This window comes from Penicillium cosmopolitanum (assembly GCF_028827165.1).
Source record: "Penicillium cosmopolitanum strain IBT 29677 chromosome Unknown utg000009l:1.0-9042332.0:1.0-9050551.0, whole genome shotgun sequence".
NCBI lineage: Eukaryota > Fungi > Ascomycota > Eurotiomycetes > Eurotiales > Aspergillaceae > Penicillium > Penicillium cosmopolitanum.
The window spans coordinates 7398185-7418006 of record NW_026622679.1 but is presented as its reverse complement, the minus strand read 5'-3'; the positions used below and the strand labels follow the sequence as shown (position 1 = coordinate 7418006).

Below are 19822 nucleotides of genomic sequence, written 5' to 3'. Positions count from 1 at the left end.
GTTGTAGGTAGGCTCAGCGCAGTAAGAGAAAGAATTCACACTAAACAATAAGAAAACGAAGGACCCAACACCAGTGAAAGCACAAAAATAGAATCCCATGCAAGCAAGCCCATCAATCAATCTGACCAGCCTGACAAAAACAAAACGTAAAAACAAATGCATATATCTCATACAAAAGAAAGTAATAAAGAAATCCCCACGCTACTGCCAACAAATGCCAACAAATGCTTCCCGGGTAACACCACCAGCACCCTCCAAATCAAACTCCTCAATCATAGCCCTAAGCTCCTCCTCCTCGAGCCCAGTCTCACCAAGTTCTCTCGCCACGCGCCGCAGATCTTCGAGGTCAATAAATCCCTTCTGTCCTTCATCGAACAGCTCGAAGGCGCGCAGGATCTCGTCGCGCGGGTCCCGCTCGAGGATCTTCAGCGCTGTCACGGCTTGAAAAGAGGAGAGGGGCATGAGGAGGTTGGAAGGGTGTTGCGGGTTTGCGCCTGCGTTGCCCTTTGGCGCTTGGGGGTTGGCGTTGTTTTGTTGTTGTTGTTGGACTTGTGGGCGTGGCACGCCATATGTTGTGAGGAGGGAGATGAGTTCTTGTTTCGAGAGAGTGAAGCCTAGGGCTCGGAAGGCGACGCGGAGCTCATGGTAGTCGAGGTGGCGGTCACGGTCGAGGTCGAAGAGAGTGAACTATTTGTTATTTTTTCAGATGTCAGCCTTTACATTGCTTTTCTTCATTCTGAAGATGAGAATTGCGCGGCGCCCGCTTGGTCCGCTGTTTCATCATATTTGGCGCATGCGAGAGAATATATGGCATGGAATTATTCTGCCTTGAATCTTGGGGGCATTGAGTCCGGATTCTTACAGCTTCGTTGATCTCCTCTCTCTGCTCCTCCGTCAAGCGGTTCAACGGGTTCGCATCCTGCGCCGGTCCGTGAGACTGCGCCGCGACGGCGGGGCCAGAAGATTGTTGAGGTGGCTTCGGGCCTTCAACACCAGGGTAGTCGGCCGGACCGGTGCCTCCCAAGGGACGGTGTCTGGAGAACGAAGAGGCGCTGAAGGGCATGGCGTTTGTGTTGGTAGAGCGATCTGGAAGTTTGGTCCCGGCGTATGAGCGCGAGGCGAAAGGTTGGCCGGAGGCCATTATGGTGGATGGGTCGGGGGTTTGGCAAGGGTTTCAAGAATGTTAATAGCAGATAGCCTCTGGGAGAATTGGGGCTCGCGGCCCGATGTGGAGTTGAGGTGTTGGCGGTGGAGAGATTCTTGAGACGCGCGGGACGCGGAATGAGAGGACCGACGTGGAGTGTGTGGGCCAGCACAGTTCAAGTTGACCTCGTACTACTAGTATGTTTCCCACTTATCGTAAGTTGTAATAAAGCCTGCTTCTTCTGAGAGCCTATCTCAAACCTGGAATCCTTCACCATACCTATATTCGAGGGCTGCTAAATGGACCATGGGCCCTTCTGAATTCAGATTAGTATGTAATCTCCATACAAATTTGGATACACTCAATCTATGTCTACTGTGAAAGTTTCTAACTCCCTATTTTCTACCATTACTAGTTACTATCTTCTAATAGCAGGCTAGTACCTACTCAGGATAGAATATATTAGCTACTATATTCCATCTCAGGTAGCTACTAGTCCGCGACTAAAAGGCGCTGGTTGTTCGTCTGTTACATACTTCTAGAATGCTGATATGCATGCATCTACTTACTACTTAGTGGTAGCTTGTTGATGATTTCCATTTTCTAAGCTAATGTGTTGGGAAGCGAAGTGTAGCAGCGGTGGAACAACCAGCAATCTGATAGTGTGTACAAAAGAGTGTGCAAGTGCAGCCTCAGCCTGCCCCTGTGCTTTGGACCGCAAAATTATCAACAGGGCTTCGATACCAACATCACATGTGAGTCTACACACTCAAAGGTCACAAACGATCGATTCCATTCGAGGATCAAGCTTCGTAGGTAGCTCTAAATATTTATACGAACTGGGGATAGTAGTAACCGAGCCCGTTCTCCTCAAAGGCGCCGTCAAGGCTGAGGCCAAGAGGAGAAATACTGCCATGGTCATCATTTGAGGTCATCCATTGTCCCAACTGTACCGAGGGGATACTCGGATCCATGGTAGATAGATTGTCTAGAGGACCCGGAAAGCAAGGGAGGTCTGCCGGGTTGTCTTTGCTAGGCAGTTTCAGGTGAGAACAACCTTGACCAAAAGACTCAGGCGTAGATGGTTGCGCACTGTCGGATCGACTCGGAGATGGACTAGAGCTGCCAGGGTATTTTCGGATGCACTCTTTGTCACTTCGTTTACACGGTGGGCAAGAATTACCCAGTCCACATTTCTTCTTGCTTTGGTAGCATGAAATACATGCTCCGCCGATTTCTTTCAAACGTCGACCGTCTTCCTTCTGCTGTGCTCGTTCCTCGTCAGTTCGTATCACCTTCTCGCGGTAAGACTTTGAATTGGCCGGATCTTCCATGATGATCCTGAAATTGCACTCAGGGGATGGCTCTCTGATATATCGACGCGGAGTGGCAAGGGTGGCAGCGAACCCATGCCCTCGATATTCCCTGGCGCTGTCGGGAAGAGAGGGGTGAGACGCCTGGCCGTTTCTAAACTGAAGATGTGGATTTGGAGCGGTTGGAAGATGGGGGGCATGGGCGAACGCTCCAGGTAATATTGAGGGTGAGGGTGTCTCCAGCGCTTGATAGTTTTCTGCTGTCGTAGGGTCTATCCATCGAATATTGTTACAAGGTGGTTGCATATTCGGGTGTAAGGTGATGAGCAGACGGGCAAAATCCACATGGGTCCCCTGAGAGCCAAGATACGAGCCGATGTGTCCAATCTGTATATCTGCTGGAGCGGTCTTGATTCTGCTTGGCTTTTCCCAGTCGAACGATGCCGATCTCTTCACCGACCCTGAGTCAGGCTGGACGGCAGTTCGGAGAGACATCTCGGTGATCCTCTGTATCGATATTTGGGAAGGTTGCTGACCGAGAAGCGATGAGAAAGAAGGCAGGTGTATAAAATGATACTGGACGTAGGAGTTGCACCGTAATGAGAGTCAAGGTAAGTCAAGTCGCGTCGTATCTCTGATATACCTGGGCTAGGCCAACCCCGACAGTTTGGATAATGGGGGATATATTTTGGGGAGGAGAACGATAGGGGTTCAAGAAAATCCGTGAGTCGACCTGACTATTCTTGAGGAACATTTCGAGCAGGAACGACTAGGCAAGATATGGAAAGTACGATTGCCAGCTGTCCTAAAGAGGAAGTCGTCGTTAAGCTCGGCTTAGTAGTCGCTTCCGTTGACTGGTTTCGCTTAAAATGGATGCGGGTGATTGACTGCATTACCGCTACGCAGACCATCGAGCAGGGTCTCTTCGCGTGCCTAGGTCCAAATCCTCAAGGAACGTTCGTCCAAGTATTTGGTCAGGTAGATAGTCCTGTTCCACCTGACCGTCGACGTAATGAGGGTTGTACTTGTACTCCTTCCCATAGCCGAGCTCCTTCATCAGCTTTGTGGGGGCATTTCTCAGGTGAATTGGAATTGGCAGTCCTGCCACACCTGGCTCGTTGAGAGCAGCAAAGGCATTGTTTAACCCTCTATAAGCCCGAGTGCTCTTCTTCGAGAGTGCCATAGCAACAGTCGCATGTGCAAGATTGATCCGTGCCTCTGGTAGACCGATCTTCTCCACGGCGGCATGTGTCGAAGTGGCCAGAGTCAACATGGTATTATCTGCAAGTCCAATATCCTCGGATGCCACGACAATGAGACGTCGGGCAATGTATAGTGGATCCTCTCCAGATTGGATCATACGTGCTAGATAGTATAAAGCTGCATCTGGATCACTTCCTCGGATGGATTTGTGGAAAGCGGATATCGTATCATAATGTTGATCCCCGGCCCGATCATAGACAAGAGTCTTTGTTAAAGAGCCTTTTAGATCTTCCTTTGTCATTCCTCGTCGCTTGGAAAGATCCATAGCCAGCTCTAGGAGGTTGAGGGAAGTTCGGGCATCCCCATCGGCAAATCGGGCAAGATAGCGAATCAGCTCGTCATCTACCAGATCTGTAGGATTGTAACTTGGACCTTCAACCTTCACTGCGCGATGCAGAATCGCTTCGATGTTCTCGTCGGTAAGTTTGGCCAGGGTGAATGTCCTGCAGCGAGAAAGGAGAGCATTTTGAAGCTTGAAGGATGGGTTCTCAGTGGTCGCACCGATCAAAGTTACTTGTCCCGACTCGACACTTGGAAGGAAGCAATCTTGTTGGCTCCTCGAAAACCTGTGGATTTCGTCACAGAAGATGATAGTCTTCCGACCTGTCAAGCCCAGTTCGCTACGAGCTTCGGAGAAGATCTTCTTGCACTCCGCAACGCCACTGCTTGTGCTGTTAATCTCGACGAAGCGACTCCCGACCAGCGAAGCAATCACCCGAGCGATGGTGGTCTTTCCGGTTCCAGCACCTCCCCATAATATCATGCTAGGAACTCGGTCCTGTTCAATGAGCCCCCGAAGAACGCCATTCTCCCCGACAAGCTCCTGGCCGCAGACTTCATCCAGGTTTTTAGGTCGCATGCGCTCAGCAAGCGGAGCTGCTTTGTAGAAGGCGTTCACCTTCGGGCGCTTGCCTTGTGGTTCGGCACTGTTTCCATTTGGTTGGATTGTTGTATCCTTGTCTCGAGGCGGTGTCTCTTGCATAAACGATCTCTTGCCATTGAGAGGGCGCGGTGTCGGTACGGAAGAGCGAGAGGGGGATTCTTTGGTAGTATTGGGTTGAGTAGATGCTTTCCGAGCAGAGGGTGGTTGGAAGATGCTGGGTACTGGGCCTTTTTGGGACGAGGGCTGATCTCCGGGAGAGGACGATGAGTCTTCCAAGAAGTTCTGACAATCGGAATCGATATGATCGTTGATCTTTAATTGTGGAACAGACTTGCTGCAAATCGGACAGGACACCATGGTATATTTGGACTGGGTAGGGCAAGGGAGTTGTACATGCGAGGCCAGGTAGAACTGGTACAGTTGAGTTGACACAGCTTAATGATGGTTGATGACTCTGATGGTTGATTGGCTGAAGCGACGCGACGCGTAGATTAGTCAGCTCGTGATCCGGAGTTTCTGCCTGAGTGCCTGACAACCTCAGAGCTGGAGGAGAGAAGAGCTAAAAAAGACATGGATACAAAGGGGAAGAAGAAAAAGTGCAGTCGATAATTCAATAGTAGGATTCAATGGAATTAATCAATAATTAACAAGCAATAAATAAGAAATAACAATTCATGGAACAGCTCAACACTAGGTATTCTCCGAATACTAGTACTACTACATAGTACTTCTGCATACTACTCGTACCCTGCGGAGAAAACTGTCCCGACCTCGGAAAGCTAGCACGCAATCCGCCGTGACTCCGTGGCTCCGAGACCGTGACTCCATTGCCAATTTGCTCTGTTCTCCCCCGCACTTACCCTCCTCCATGCTTGCAACTCGATATCCTCTTCTCTCCCTTGCTCGATCTACGCGCCCCTCGCGACAATTTGCCTCCATTTCCCCTCTACCCCGCATCTCCGGTTACGGCGCAAGAACAATGTCGGCAACCGCTGCGCGGCCCGACCCTTTCAAGCCAGCAGCGAGAGTGGCTGGCCAACGTCAGGATGTTTGGTACGCCCATCAATTGGCAAAGCGCACACCTTGCAAGCACCGCTAATCTTGCACATACAGGTCGATTGTCAATGAAGCGGCTGCCGCTTCGCCAGTTCAACCGATCGTGAACATGGGTCAAGGGTTCTTGTGAGTAATCAGGAATATGATATACATGCCCTGGTCGTTTGTCAATTGAACTGCTCTAACTTAAGCTCTTCTTCTATCTTCTTCTCTGCAGTGGCTACAATCCTCCCCAATTCGCAATTGATGCTGCCAAGGATGCCCTGGACCGGGTAGAATGCAACCAATATTCCCCGACGAAGGTGAGCATGTTCTGAACACACCGAAACCGCAGAACAATTTGTTCACAGTAAACTAGGGTCGTCCTCGCCTCAAGCAGGCTATTGCAGATGCATACTCGCCCTTTTTCGGCAAGACAATCAACCCCGAGACCGAGGTCTCCATCACGACTGGAGCCAACGAAGGTGAGACTATGCGACAGTCAGTCATACGTGCGATCCCGGAATATTCAGCTGACGAAGGATACTATATAACCAGGAATGCTCAGTGCTTTCATGGGCTTCATTGAGCCTGGCGACGAAGTCATCATCTTCGAGCCCTTCTTCGACCAGTGAGTTTCGGCATTCTTTCCGAGGTTTATCGGGGTGCTCAACAAGTGGGAAATAGGTATATCAGCAACATCGAAATGCCCGGCGGGACGATCCGATATGTGCCCCTCCACCCACCAAAGGATGGTGCGACCAAGACTTCGCCCGCGTCGGAGTGGAAGATCGATTTCCAGGAGCTGGAGAACACCATCAACCCCAAGACCAAGATGATTGTGAGTTTCTAAACCTATACCGTTCGTCTATTACCCGAATGCTAACTTGGTGATGAAAAAAGGTCTTGAACTCACCCCACAACCCCGTAGGCAAGGTCTTCTCCCGAGAGGAGCTCCAACGCATTGGTGATCTGTGCGTGAAGTATAATCTCATCATCTTGTCTGATGAGGTTTACGACCGTCTTTTCTATGTCCCCTATACCCGAATCGCGACTCTTTCCCCCGAACTTTACGAGCGCACCCTTACCGTGGGATCGGCGGGTAAGGCCTTCTACGCCACTGGATGGCGCGTCGGCTACTTGATCGGACCCGAGCATCTGATCAAATACGTCGCTGCTGCGCATACCCGTATCTGTTACAGCAGTGTGTCTCCGCTTCAAGAGGCGGCCGCAGTCGCCTTCGAGCAGGCAGACAAGCAGGGTTTCTGGGAAGAGAGCAAGAATGAGATGCAGCAGAAGATGAAGCTGTTTTGCGAGGTCTTTGATGAACTGAAGATCCCCGTAAGTATCTTTTTATGTGTTATTTCAAAGAAGAACGCCGCTAACGAGCATTTAGTACTCCGAGCCTGAAGGTGGTTATTTCGTGCTGGCTAACATGGCCTCTGTCAAGTTGCCAGCCGATTATCCCTTCCCGCCTCATGTCGCTAACCGCCCTCGTGACTTCAAGCTCTGCTGGTTCCTCATTCATGAGGTCGGGGTGGCTGCCATCCCTCCAACAGAGTTCTACACCGATGCGAACGCACACATCGCGGAGGACTACCTCCGTTTTGCCGTTTGCAAGAATGATGACATTCTTGAGACTGCCAAGGAGAGACTCCGGGGTCTCAAGAAGTATATTTCCTAGAGAAAAGAGGTGTTTATGCTTACTTATAGATGGATAAAGAGGTGGAGGCACATAGCGTAGAGAGTGGGCCCAACCCAACATCATCGAACAAATCTCTTTTAAATAGCTTGATGTAAAATTGAGATTGGATATCCGTTATCACATTCGGATTTGATCAATGTCCCTGAAGTTCATGATTTTGTCTTGTCACTTGTTTCTACTAGAGCCAAGATCCACATGGGAAACTCTATTCCAACGCCCACGGGTCGTTCCAATACGAACTTCACGTAAATCCTACAGGGGCTTATAATCCATACAAGATCCATGTATTCATTTCAATTTTGAGATTGTGAGTATCACCGCGAAAATAATAAAAGCCTGACCACCTCCTTCATATCTTCAGCAATTGACCCCTTCAAGTTCAATCGGCCCAGATCCTGCCCCTTCAAACTGCTCACCGCGTCGGAAAACGCGCTGGTGTTCGAGTAACACATCGCCAAAGCCCACACCGCGCATTCGATCTTGTGCTTTCTTCACTGTTGGATGAGTAGTTCGGTTGACACGCAAGATCCAGTGCAGAGATTCCAACCGTTCGCATTCCAATCGGTGAAAAACTCTCGTTCTTTGGTCTCCCATCATATATTGTAGACGTTCACTGTAACAGACTGCATTGTGGCAGTGGTTGGGGTTTCTGCCGTTCCATTCTGTCTGGCAGGCGTGTTTTGGGCCCACGATATTTGGAGGAAAATCGAGGCCAGTTTCTCGGAAGATCTGGTCCTGCACAAGGGCTGCGTTGTAGCAATTCCATAGATTAAGCCTCTTCATCTTGTCCCTAACCAGTCGAAAGAAGTACTCGACCAATCTAGAATTGGTCACGGGAGCGAAGAGACTGATAGCCAGACATCTGCGGAATCGGTCCCTTTCCTCGGGATCGTCGAACTTGAGGTGATAGAGAGGCACGACAGACATCTTCTGCTGTGCGTAGGGGTTCTCCTGACCCGTAGCGCTGGGACTGCTGTAATTAAAAACGCAATAGTCAGCTGATTTATGTGAGGTGTTGAAACAAACAGCCTGTCGGTGGCGTTGAGGAGTGTCCCAGCCATGGATGTTGATCAGCAAAGGAATGCTTTCGCGGACATTGCCTGGGATTGAATCTGGAACGCAATAGTGATCGAAGGTCAGTTTTTCGGAGCCCCAGTGGCTTTGAAGATCGAGAAACAGGTGATCTTCGCAGCAGTATCTGGTTTTCGAATATGGCCCACAGCATGGGCAGATTACCGTTGATCCATCGTACAGATTGCAGATCTTTTGACATCCGCTTTTCCGGCATGTTAGGTGATGGTACATCAAGTCAATGAAGAAGCTCCCATCTGTTGGCTTTGCTAACGCTTGATATCTCATGGAATCCTGGGCCATTTGTCGGTTTGCTGGAATGGACCGCGGGATGTACGCGAGAGCCGAAGCAATAGGACCTGGGAAACTTTGAGAGTTTGCTGCCAGGTTCGGAGAACTTGAAGTCGTCCATTCTGTGCAGAAGGGATCAGTTGAGCTGTCAATTTTCATTTCTGTCAAGGTCGAGCTCGATGAACTCATGCGACTTTTCAAAGGTATCTGTGTGATGGGTTGAGTGTGGGTGGTGGGTGGTAGTGGTGGAGTGAAAGAAGCCATCGGAGGTGCACTGGATTGAACTGCACCAACAAACGCGGACATTTTATCGATAAGCGAGGATAAATTTTGAACTGGAAATTTCCCTCCTTTCGTGGTGTTTGCACTGGCTCCGCATAACAAGTGTTGCTGAGATTCGCAGTCCCTGACGTAGTCTGTCATGCGCTCCTTGCCGTGGATGCCTGCCGTCTGAACGATTTGTTTTTCGTCGCTTAATGATTCAAGATCTACAAATCCTTCACAGAAGCTACGCCGAGCCTGGAGGTCCATTGAACTATTGTTGGAGAGAGAGACCCAAAGTGTGCTGGGGGGACATGTAGTTGGGGGGTCAAAGGTGCCTGATGTCGATATAGTGAACGGAGTCCCCACAACAGTTGAGTTGAGAACACTTTCAGCGGACGAGAGCGAAGTGGGAGGAGAGATATCAATGGCTGGTTCACTTGCCATGAGCGGAGTTTCAAGCTTTTCGTGCTGCTTAGAATAAGTTGCTGCTATCTCTTCTCGCTTCTGGGTCTGTCGTCGCTTCCTTTGGCGAGCTTTCTTCTGTGCATTTTTACTCCGCGGCGTATGCACTACAGAAAGCGAATTGGGCTTTCGGCTCAAGGTTCCTCTTTCCATTTTAAGACTGGACACGTCTCCATGTTCTTCTTGGCTTTCTAATTTCAGTCGTCCCTTGCCTTTCGTTTTCCTTCGATGTGAAGTTATGTCCGGATGCGCTTTCTGAAACCGGCTCGCAATTATTCCAGCCAGCAGGTTACCGGAGGTCCTTGCCATCAAAATTGCGGTCTTTGCCTTGAAATAAAGTGCGGTGGTGAGGTTTGGCATGCTAAATCCATCCTTTCTCCGATACAGTGTAGTCCAATATTGAAACCGTAGCCATATTCGAACCGGGAGGACCATGATTTTTGAGAACTTGACCTATCAAAAGTTAGTCGTAAGCCTTTGGGAGAGGGGGAAAAGAGCTCTGACGGGATCTAATCCAGCGCCTTGGTATTCAGCATCATTTTCATCGACCGTCACGATCAAGTGGTCTTTGGAGTCAACTTCAAACTGGAGATAGCAAAGTCCCGCACGCCGAATCCAGTTGAGGTTGCACCCGAAACTATTGGATTTGCGATTCTGACATTTTTTCAAGTTCCTCAGGTGGGTTTTCCGTTTCAAGTCCTGTTTGACCGTGGTCACCTCCGACTCTCCCGTGTATGTTGTTCTCATGCCGAGGATATTGGCTCCTTGAATGAGCTGCTGGGTTTTGCGAAGGAGCCCCTCTCGTGTATCAGGGTAGTCATGAGGAAGGCTGAATGAGAATTCTACAAGGTCCATCACCCAATCAATCTGGTAATTGAAGTCAGAGCCCGAGGGCTCTAGGTTTGAGTAGGGATCCACCTGGAACGATCGCTCGTGCGAGAGCCAATTCCTGATCGTCAGCCTCATTGCGCAAGGCTCGGTCGATTTGGGGATTGAATCCTCACTCCCCTCGGGGCCCTTCGACGTAGTGGTACTCATATCTCCGAGGGTGTGTATTGGGGAGGGAGTGAGAAAAGAGAGATCTGGGCCAAACACAGATGGGAAGCTCAGGGAGCGGAGAGTTGAGGATTGCGAGGTGGAGTGACGAAGAGATTAAAGGTTGTGAAGGGAAAATCTACTAAGTGACATCTGTTTACTTCTGGTGCCTGAGAGGTAATCGTTTGTCCAGTTTGTTGGATGTTCGCGCAATGGGACCTTGGGCTCAGGCATCAGAGCCCTCCCCCGTCCCCTACATTTCCATGCTTATTCTCTGATGATTTTATTTTATTCTTTCATTCGTTGACCAACTCGATATTTTAGATCTCTATGGTAGGTTTTACCAGCATTAATAGTTTCGATTTTCAAGTTTTGTTGGAACTTTCTGTTTAGAATAATCCACTAGCAGTGTACGTTGATGTCAGATCCACGGCAACAAGTCGGGGGCAACTTAAATCGCCCCGAGTCGTGATCCCAGCTGCGCTTTCAGCTTCAGAGTAGTAGTGATATCAGACTGGATTGAAGAAATGTCTCCTTTGAACAATAACCTAGCAGGAAACTCGATGTTTTGACAACTGTTGGATTGGAAGGATTTCAAAATTTATAGATTTTAATAAGACTAGTACTAATTGGGTAGTAATAGTATATAAGGATAGATATTAAGAAAGTACTGTTTAAACTAATAACTTGAAATGGTTACTCCATACTAGTTCGATTAGTACTAGTAGTGTATAACTACTACTACATCATGGTACTATGATATAGGTACCTAGGTAGGTATCCATGCCTGCCCGGCAGCCTGAGGTGGATATATTCAAGTTACTACTAGTAGGTAGGTGGTGGCCCTGGGGTACTATGGCTCGGATATTGTTTATACATAGTAGCATGGCATTTCTTTCCCTAATACTAGTAGTACTCTCTAAATGTTATTTATATAGTCACACGCCTTTGCTCTTGTTGGTGGTGCTCTCTACATAGTTAGTACAAAACTACGTAGTATCTCGCATCTCGCGTGCGCCCCACTGCCGATCTCCCACCCGCCATGCCCTCCCCCAGCGCGCTCACTGAGTCTCAGCTTATCTAGCATTCAAGGCAGAAGAGATAACCCTTGCAGAAATTTTTAAGCATTTCACTAGCATAGGGGTCTAGTGTTGCAAGGTTGGTTGGCTGTTTGGGGTGAGTTGCCTGGGAATACGACAGCTAGACTCCGAAACAATGACAAAGACTCTCAAACCACGAGTCTCAACTCAACAAAGATCAGCTGCCTAGTTTCCGACCTATGAGCAGGTTTGTAGACCAGAGGATAAAATCATCAAAGAGGATTTTGTTTGAGCCTTGCCTTCAAGGTTACCAATGATTGGCTCTCATCGACAGGGGCTAAGCGCCGGGTGGGGCTATATTTGGCAGCCGGCGCTGTCTGCAACAACACAAACCTACGCGCCTTTCTTCAAGATGATGAAACAAACACTACCCCGGTCACCTGTCTGCAGGGTTTATTTTTACTCATCCTTTGGGTTAACCAGGTTGGTGTCTCCCTGCCTGATTGGTTGCTGGGAGTCACGTGGTTGCGAGTTGCTACCGATGGACCCTCTCTATAAAAAGATTGGGCGTTTTGTAGATATTGTTGGCGCCGAGCTTACTCAAAGATTCTTTCAGAGAAGCCGTCGATGACCTTGTATTTGATCTCTTATTCATCCTCTCTGGTGCCGTCACCTTGCATATTTCCTTTTCCTTTCCTTACGACACATTCTAGTGAATCCGCTCACCATTCACTACCCATACCTAATCAATCTTGACAATACACAATATGGGCTTTGAATAGAAACCTTCAGCCTAGATCTCTACTCTCTACTTTCCTATCTCACTACCTATTTGTGTTCCATCTTTCAAATATTCTCTGAGACACCGACTCTTTTCCTTTCCCTTCCTATACTCAAAGCGCTGGCGCAAAAGATACGACTCATTTACGACTACTCGACAATATGATATTCTCACGATCAGGGCGATCAGTCTTTCCCCTTCCCCCCATACGGGGCACATGATCCAAATGATGGACGGGTAATTCCATCACACCCTGACGGACTCACTCCTTATCTCGGCTTGCGAGCTCGACTGTCACAAGTGTGGATCAATCGCTGGACGATTTTGTTATTACTTGTGCTCGTCCGAGTACTCATAGCAACCTCGGGTGTGGATAGCGATATGTCGAGCGCAAAAAGAGAAGCTCTTTCTGCTTGTACTTCGGTGGAATCGATGGGCAGTGCGATGGCGTCGATGCCGCATTACCTTTCTGAGGGCGTCAATGAACTTACCGCTTCGGGTATCGAGGAGGCGGTCCACGGTATGCGATCAATGCTGCTGTTGACCATCACAGGCGTGGAAGAGCTCATTCTTTTCGTTATCAAAATGATGTATCAGACATATTTGTGCCTTATCACACTGGCTGTGCGCGCAACTGTATCAGTGACAACCGGGCTGATTGAAGATGTGCTTGATGGATTAAACAACACTCTACACGATATCAGCAGCGGTCTTACGAAAACAGCGGACAAATTTGAGAGTGCACTCGGAGACATTATGAGCCAAGTCAACAAAGCTGCCACACTCCTGGGTGAGGACCTCCCCGACGTGAATCTGACCAGCACTATCGATTCAATAAAAGGCATCGACCTTTCTATCCCATCAGGAATAGATGAGAAGCTCGACAAACTCAACAGCTCGATTCCCACTTTCGACCAAGTTCAAAACGAGACCGAAAAGATCATTCGGTTGCCCTTCGAAGAAGTCAAGAAGCTGCTCAATCTCCACCTGGGAAACTACACATTCGACCGCTCGGGGCTTCCTGTTCCCCAAAAGAAGCAGTTGACATTCTGCAATGATAATGATGGTATCAACGGATTCTTTGATGGGGTAGGGATGTCGTCTCCACCGCCAAAAGAATCTTCATTGCCGTGCTGGTCGTGGCTGCTATCCTGGCGTGCGTTCCTGTGGCATGGCAAGAAATCCGACGTTGGCGACATATGAATGAACGCTCACAGCTGGTGCGCAAGGACACCCACGACCCGATGGATGTCGTTTATATCGTTTCAAGACCTTACTCCGCAGCTGCAGGTATCAAGGCTGCCAGCCGTTTCAGCAACAGTCGTCGTCAAATCCTGGTTCGCTGGGCAATAGCCTATGCTACATCACCAACTGCACTCCTAGTTCTGGCCCTCGCCCTCGCCGCCCTTTTCGCCTGCCTGTGTCAATACATATTGCTCAGGGCAGTTGCAAAGACAGTCCCAGCACTGACTACAGAGGTCGGTGCTTTCGCTGATAAAGTTGTCGACTCGCTTCAAAATGCTTCAGCGGACTGGTCAAACGGCGCCAACAAGGTGATCACTGATTTTGATGATGATCTAAATCATAACGTGTTGGGGTGGGTGAATACAACCACCGGTGCAATTAATGACACTCTCGAGGCTTTCATTAATAAGACAAACGGCGTCCTGAGTGACGCTTTCGGCGACACTCTTCTCTACGTGCCCATTAAGGGCATCTTCGATTGTCTCATCGAAATGAAAGTTGAGAGCGTGCAGCAGGGTCTGACGTGGGTCAGCGACCATGCTCACATTGATTTCCCCCTACTACCAAACGACACGTTTTCTCGCGGCGCACAGAGCAGTATTTCCGACGGCTCCGATCCATCAGAGAGTTTCCTAGCTGATGCCGGCGATGAGACCTCCAACAAGATCAGCGAAGTCGTGACGTCTGTAATCAACAAGCTCTACGCCGGTCTCAGAGTCGAAGCCATCATTGCCACTTGTATTCTTCTCCTCTGGGTGATAATCGTCCTGATCGGTGTCGTGCGCGCCATGGCGCTCTGGTGGGGACATGATCGAATCCGTGGTGAGGGCGGCGGTCATGCTATGGACGCGATACCCAACCATCCTGCACCAGCTCCAAGTTCATCCGGAGCTGGCTTCACAGATGTCCCACTCACTGCTGTTCCGAAGGGTAGCCTTGGCTCTATCAATGCGACGCCGCAATATGAAACCCCAGTGGAGAGCTCCGTGGCACGAGGTGGATCTGAATTCCCTAATGAGAAGCTAGGATTTGCAGGGCACAGAAGTTATCATGTTGACTCGGCTTCTATGAGGAAGAGTAACTATGTTGAATATGATGTAAAGAGGTGATAGTCCTGAGTCGCATGGACTCTAAATTCCTTTCTTTGTACTAAGAGCATGAGGTACCGGCGACCTCAGGAGTTTGCTTGAGAATTGCACATCTATCGGCGTTCAAGTTGATCTATAGCATCTTCCAAAGAATCAAAATACTACATGAAAATATTACAACTTGAATCCAAACAACACCTGTGTAATGGTCTTTCAGATTTGAAATTTAAGGAAGGAATAAGTAGATTGTAGATAAATCATCAATGCAATTTGATTGCCTATATAGAACACTCCCCTGATGGGTTTATTGTCATACAAACATAAATCATAAAACGAACAATCTGGTCTTTAAATAGCCACAAAGAAGCTCTTTTCGCCATCCTTTGGATGAACTCGAGCCCGCTCCAAAATAGGGTCTGAGCAGCTAACACGAATGCGCTCTGGGGTAGCCGGGCTGACCAGGCTAAGGACCTCTTCGTTGCCCCACTGCTTTCGTGCGGCCTTCAGGGCATCACGGATAGCAAAGAATACAGCACTTCCCATGAAAAGGGGCGGCTCGCCAATTCCGCGAGAACGTTGGATAGTGCGCAGATTCTCCCATTCAACATCCTTGAGTAGACTGACATTGAAGATCTGTGGAATATCACGGAAACCGGGAATCTTGTAGTTACCCGGACCGCGGGTGAAGACCTGACCGGACCCACGATGCCAGAGACTCTCTTCGGTGGTGAAAAGACCTTGTCCCTGAACATAGGCACCCTCTATCTGACCATAGTCGATGGATGGATTGATAGTGCGTCCAACATCCATTTTGATATCGGAACGCAGGCAAGTCCAGTCTCCAGTCAGTGTGTCGATCTGGACCTCTGAGGCGGTGACACCTTGAGTGAAGTAGAAGAACATCTGCCCAGAATTCTCGCCCCATACGTAGCCAATATCGGGAGTGCGATAGTAGCCTTGCGCAGATAGGTTAACTCGGTCGAAGTATGCTTTGTGTGCGAGCTCCTTCATGCTAGCACCCGGCATCTTCTCGCGGTAAGGACGCAGTCGCTCATTAATCTGCTCACATGCGTTAAAAATGGCGTAGCCGTTGAGATCCGAGCTGGCCGATGCGGCCGTAGCAGATGTATTGGCGACAGTGTTAGTGGCGGTCTCGGCAATGAAAACACTGTCCTGAGGCACTTGAAGAGCCTCAGCAGCAATCATTACCATCTTGGTGTGAAGACCTTGGCCCATCTCAACACCACCGTGAGCAACAAGCACACTGCCGTCGTGGTAGATGTGTACCAAAGCTCCTGCTTGGTTCAGGAAGAGGGCTGTGAATGAGATACCAAACTTGGTTGGGACGATAGCCATGCCCCGTTTGGACCATTTATGAGATGCATTGTATTTCTCCACGGCCTTCCGTCTCTCGTAGTAGTTGCTCTCGTCCAGGACTTGCTTGTACATCAATGGCACGTACCAATCCTTGAGCTCCTGATTGAAGTGCGTGGTTTCACCTGGCTCATAGATGTTGATCTCTCGCATCCTCTCCGCTGAGATTCCGAGATGATCTGCAACTTCCGAGACGTAGCATTCGGCAAAGAACAGGCCCTGAGGACCACCGAAGCCACGGAATGCAGTATTCGAAACGGTATTTGTCTTGCAGATCCGGCCACGGACAAACATGTTGGGAATTTTGTACACACCGTCGATATGCGACAAGCTTCGCTCCACAACGGCGCCAGACAGATCTTGTGTGTGGCCACCGTTGGCATAGACATCGGCGTCAAGAGCCAGAAGCTTTCCTTCCTTTGTCACACCGACCTTCCACTTGCAGTAGAAGGGGTGGCGCTGGCCTGAAGTTATAATATCCTCGTCACGATTGAGCATGCATCGGACTGGTCGTCGGGTCTTGTGGGCAGCAAGAGCGCAAATTCCAGCCAGCTGGACCGATCGCGATTCCTTGCCACCGAAACCACCACCAAGGCGCTTCACGCGAGACACAATTTTGTTCGCGGCTACACCAGTGACTTGAGCAACGTATGCTTGTCTATAGCGGACTTGTCAGCTTCGATACACACCATGATATGATTCGGCAACTTACGTTTCAGTGGGGTTCTGAGTGCCGCTCCAAACCTCCATTTCACCATCCTCCGGCTTGGGGATTGCCAAGCAAGCATTCGTTTCCAGATAGAAATGCTCCTGTCCTCCCATGCGAGAAATACCTTCGAAGACATGATCGGCATTCTTAAATGCCTCCTCAGTGTCACCGCATTTGATGAAGCGGTAATGGCCGTAGAAAGACTCAGCCTCAATAGCCTCCTCGATACTCAGGATTGCAGGCAAGTCTTCATATTCAACCTTGACGGCTCTCATTCCCAGTTCTGCAATCTTGGCTGAGTTTGCTAAAATAACACCAATGGGTTGACCAGCAGTTCTAACTTCATCCACGGCGAAGAACTGTTCGTCCGAAACAGGAGCTCCCCACCAGTTTGCCTCGGGGCTGGGCATATCCGTGTGATCGATGTAATGAGCCACTCCGGGGATTTCCAGTGCTTCTGAGGCATCGACGCTCAAAATCTTCGCGTGGGCCTTTGTAGAAAGAACCATGCATGCGAACAGCTCGTTCTGTTGAACAGGGATATCATCGGTGTATTGCGCCTGGCCGGTTGACTGTTTAAGCGCGGCAACATGAGGTCTAGCTTGACCAAGAATCTTTTGTTGATAGGCAACCGAGGCTTGGTTATCTTGCTTTCCAGACGAGATAGCACGTTCAATCTCTGCAACCACGTCCTCGTCCATGTCCTCGGCCTTGACTTCCATCCCCGAGAGCACATCGTGGTAGAAACGGTAGAAGAAACCCATCGCCAAAGACTTGCGGTAAGTGGCCATGCCACCGGGGACACCGAATGGAAGACTGAAGTCTTTCTCCAATGCACTCATCACAGCCTCAAGAGTTGCCGGACTGGTGAATTTTTGGCCAATCAAAGCAGCCTCCGCGTTCTTCGCAGATACCGTCAATGGGGCCATACCACCAAATACCAAGTTGCAGCTGGTCACATCGTTGGTGTCAGACAGGGAAACGCGAAGGGCGGCGTTAACAATGGCAATATCATCATCCTTTCGCTTAGATTGCTTATAAGCACGCATATGCTCGCCCTTCTCAGCGGCAGCCGGAATGCGAAGACTGGCAATGATCGCGTCTGGGGCCAGAGCTGTCTTACGATAACCTTGGAAGAATTCGGTCATCGGGATTTCTTTTTCACCCGAGAGGGACCTGGCGACTAGGATAGTATTTGTTGCCACGAGCACGGGGTTCAAATCTGAGATAGGCGAAGCAGTAGCCAAGTTACCTGCCGGGGATGCGACGTTTCGAATTTGTCTTCCCGCAAAATAGTGCAGCTGTTTCTTGATAGCCTTGAAGGGCTGGCAGCGAATTGGTCCGTACTTTTCGACAGCCTGCTCGCAGATGGCTTCCAAGTCTGTCAGTGATATATTGGCGCCAATCTCCAGGTAGTCGTCATGAAACTTGAATGTCCTCAGCTCAGGGATATCGCCAAGGTAGACTGAGGCTTTGTAGAGCATGGCCTTGAACTTGATTTCGATCTGAGTCTCGGTACTTCCGCCAATCAGTTTAGCCTCGGGGTGGATATTCTTGATTCTGAGCAATTCATCCACCGTTACAGGTCGATACCACTTCTTCCTCTTGTTACCAAAGACAAGTGGCTTGAACTCATGTTTCCGCAAAGCATTCGGGAATATTAGCTCCGTATCGGGGCTGTATGCTTTGAAGTCGGGCCTAGGGAATGTCGGCTCGTCGGGGCCAAGCTTGTCGCCTTCAGTTGAGGATCCCTTGCAACAACCACCGCCGCCCTCTTTCTTCTCCATGCAGCAACCGGATCCGCCGTTTGCAGAAGCCTTGCCACAGTTATTTCGCGAGTTGAAACTTTGGGCGGCATCGAGAATCGGTCGGTAGCCGGTGCAGCGACACAAGTTACCATCGAAAGCTTCCTCCACGGCATGCTCATCGGGAGTTGGATCATTGCGTAGTAAGGCGTAAAGGCTCTTTCGTGGGGTTAGTAAAAAATAGGTTTGCAGTTCTTTGAGTTGAAAAGAGCGCACCATGACAATTCCTGGAGTACAGAAGCCACATTGGCTACCGTTGCCAATCGCGATCCGCTGCTGAACTGCGTGGGGATTCTTCACGTCGCCAAGTCCTTCCACCGTAATGACATGCTTTCCGTCAACACTAACCAAGGGGGCGAGGCACGCGTTCACGGAGGCATGGTAGATCTTATTTGTCGTGGTGTTGAAGTGGGAAACGACCTAATGAGCCAACGCAAGTTGGAATTAGCGCGCTGATAACCATTCCGAAGGGGATCGACCGGGATGCCGAAATGTGTACCCACCACTGTACAAGCACCACATCCTCCCTCAGCGCATCCAAGCTTGGTTCCCGTCAGACCTATTCCTCGTAGATATTCCAGAAGCGTGACCTCTGGATTGACGGTGTCGAGGGCAACCTTGGTGCCGTTCAGGTAGAAGCGAATAGTGTCATCCCAATCTTCGGTCAGTTCGAACAGGGTCGATGGCTTTTCGATTTCGCCAGTAGACCCCGCGGAGTCAGTATCGATGCTGCTGCCAGGTGCCATCGCGACAGGTCGTGGCAATCAGTAGACAGCAAACCAAGCAAAGGTGAGAGTTATCACGAGCGGTGTAGCTGGATCATACTGCAAGTCATATATGTCGAGACCGCAAAGACCTTCCTAATGTTATCGCCACGATAAACGAGAATAGTCACAGGTCGCCATCCGAAAGTGTAACAAAGAGGGGTGAGCTGCGGGTGAGATCAGCTATCAGAGCCGCCGGTATGACACTCGCCGAGGGTCGACTAACTGGGCCGCTGTGCAATCCCCGCCGCGTGATAGGAACAAACGCCCAAGCGCGTCCCCACCGCACTCCACCATGGCACCGTCGTAACCTCAACTGCGGGGATCGCCACCATCCGATACAAGAAGCATCAATACTGTACAGCGATTCGAGATTACTAAAATCGGGTGGAATTGACCAAATCGAACCAAAAAGAAAGACATTGATTTCTATTCCAATTGCGCCAGATATGCTCGATTCTCAAATAATGGGGAGGGAGAGATGTAGAGAGAGAAAAAAAAAATAAGAAAAAAAATAAAAATAAAAACACAGGTTCCACCTGAAAATGGG

The 19822-nt window shown here is 49.6% G+C and overlaps 7 protein-coding genes across 7 annotated transcripts; 2 read left to right on the top strand and 5 right to left on the bottom strand.

The window, feature by feature from the left end:
* Positions 1 to 201: 201 nt before the first annotated feature.
* On the bottom strand, positions 202 to 1141 carry cdc31 (putative cell division control protein Cdc31; the record flags this gene model as incomplete). Its single annotated transcript, XM_056635485.1, has 2 exons — positions 202 to 687; positions 863 to 1141. The coding sequence occupies 2 exons, from the start codon at positions 1139 to 1141 to the stop codon at positions 202 to 204; spliced, it is 765 nt and encodes a 254-aa protein (XP_056486105.1).
* An 833-nt stretch (positions 1142 to 1974) lies between these two features.
* Positions 1975 to 2952, bottom strand: N7509_010847 (uncharacterized protein; the record flags this gene model as incomplete). The annotated part of the gene is made up of 1 exon (XM_056635484.1): positions 1975 to 2952. The coding sequence occupies one exon, from the start codon at positions 2950 to 2952 to the stop codon at positions 1975 to 1977; it is 978 nt and encodes a 325-aa protein (XP_056486104.1).
* Positions 2953 to 3355: 403 nt separating this feature from the next.
* On the bottom strand, positions 3356 to 4960 carry N7509_010846 (ssDNA-dependent ATPase MGS1; the record flags this gene model as incomplete). Its single annotated transcript, XM_056635483.1, has 1 exon — positions 3356 to 4960. One exon carries the CDS (start codon positions 4958 to 4960, stop codon positions 3356 to 3358), a length of 1605 nt encoding a protein of 534 aa, XP_056486103.1.
* Positions 4961 to 5471: 511 nt separating this feature from the next.
* On the top strand, positions 5472 to 7322 carry N7509_010845 (kynurenine--oxoglutarate transaminase; the record flags this gene model as incomplete). The annotated part of the gene is made up of 8 exons (XM_056635482.1): positions 5472 to 5656; positions 5717 to 5785; positions 5877 to 5961; positions 6018 to 6123; positions 6197 to 6269; positions 6326 to 6479; positions 6542 to 6979; positions 7035 to 7322. The coding sequence occupies 8 exons, from the start codon at positions 5472 to 5474 to the stop codon at positions 7320 to 7322; spliced, it is 1398 nt and encodes a 465-aa protein (XP_056486102.1).
* Positions 7323 to 7700: 378 nt separating this feature from the next.
* On the bottom strand, positions 7701 to 9866 carry N7509_010844 (uncharacterized protein; the record flags this gene model as incomplete). Its single annotated transcript, XM_056635481.1, has 1 exon — positions 7701 to 9866. One exon carries the CDS (start codon positions 9864 to 9866, stop codon positions 7701 to 7703), a length of 2166 nt encoding a protein of 721 aa, XP_056486101.1.
* Positions 9867 to 12731: 2865 nt separating this feature from the next.
* On the top strand, positions 12732 to 14641 carry prm1 (pheromone-regulated protein PRM1; the record flags this gene model as incomplete). The annotated part of the gene is made up of 2 exons (XM_056635480.1): positions 12732 to 13327; positions 13381 to 14641. The coding sequence occupies 2 exons, from the start codon at positions 12732 to 12734 to the stop codon at positions 14639 to 14641; spliced, it is 1857 nt and encodes a 618-aa protein (XP_056486100.1).
* A 327-nt stretch (positions 14642 to 14968) lies between these two features.
* Positions 14969 to 19254, bottom strand: N7509_010842 (putative xanthine dehydrogenase HxA; the record flags this gene model as incomplete). The annotated part of the gene is made up of 4 exons (XM_056635479.1): positions 14969 to 16652; positions 16707 to 18667; positions 18725 to 18928; positions 19012 to 19254. 4 exons carry the CDS (start codon positions 19252 to 19254, stop codon positions 14969 to 14971), a joined length of 4092 nt encoding a protein of 1363 aa, XP_056486099.1.
* Between the last annotated feature and the right edge of the window lie 568 nt (positions 19255 to 19822).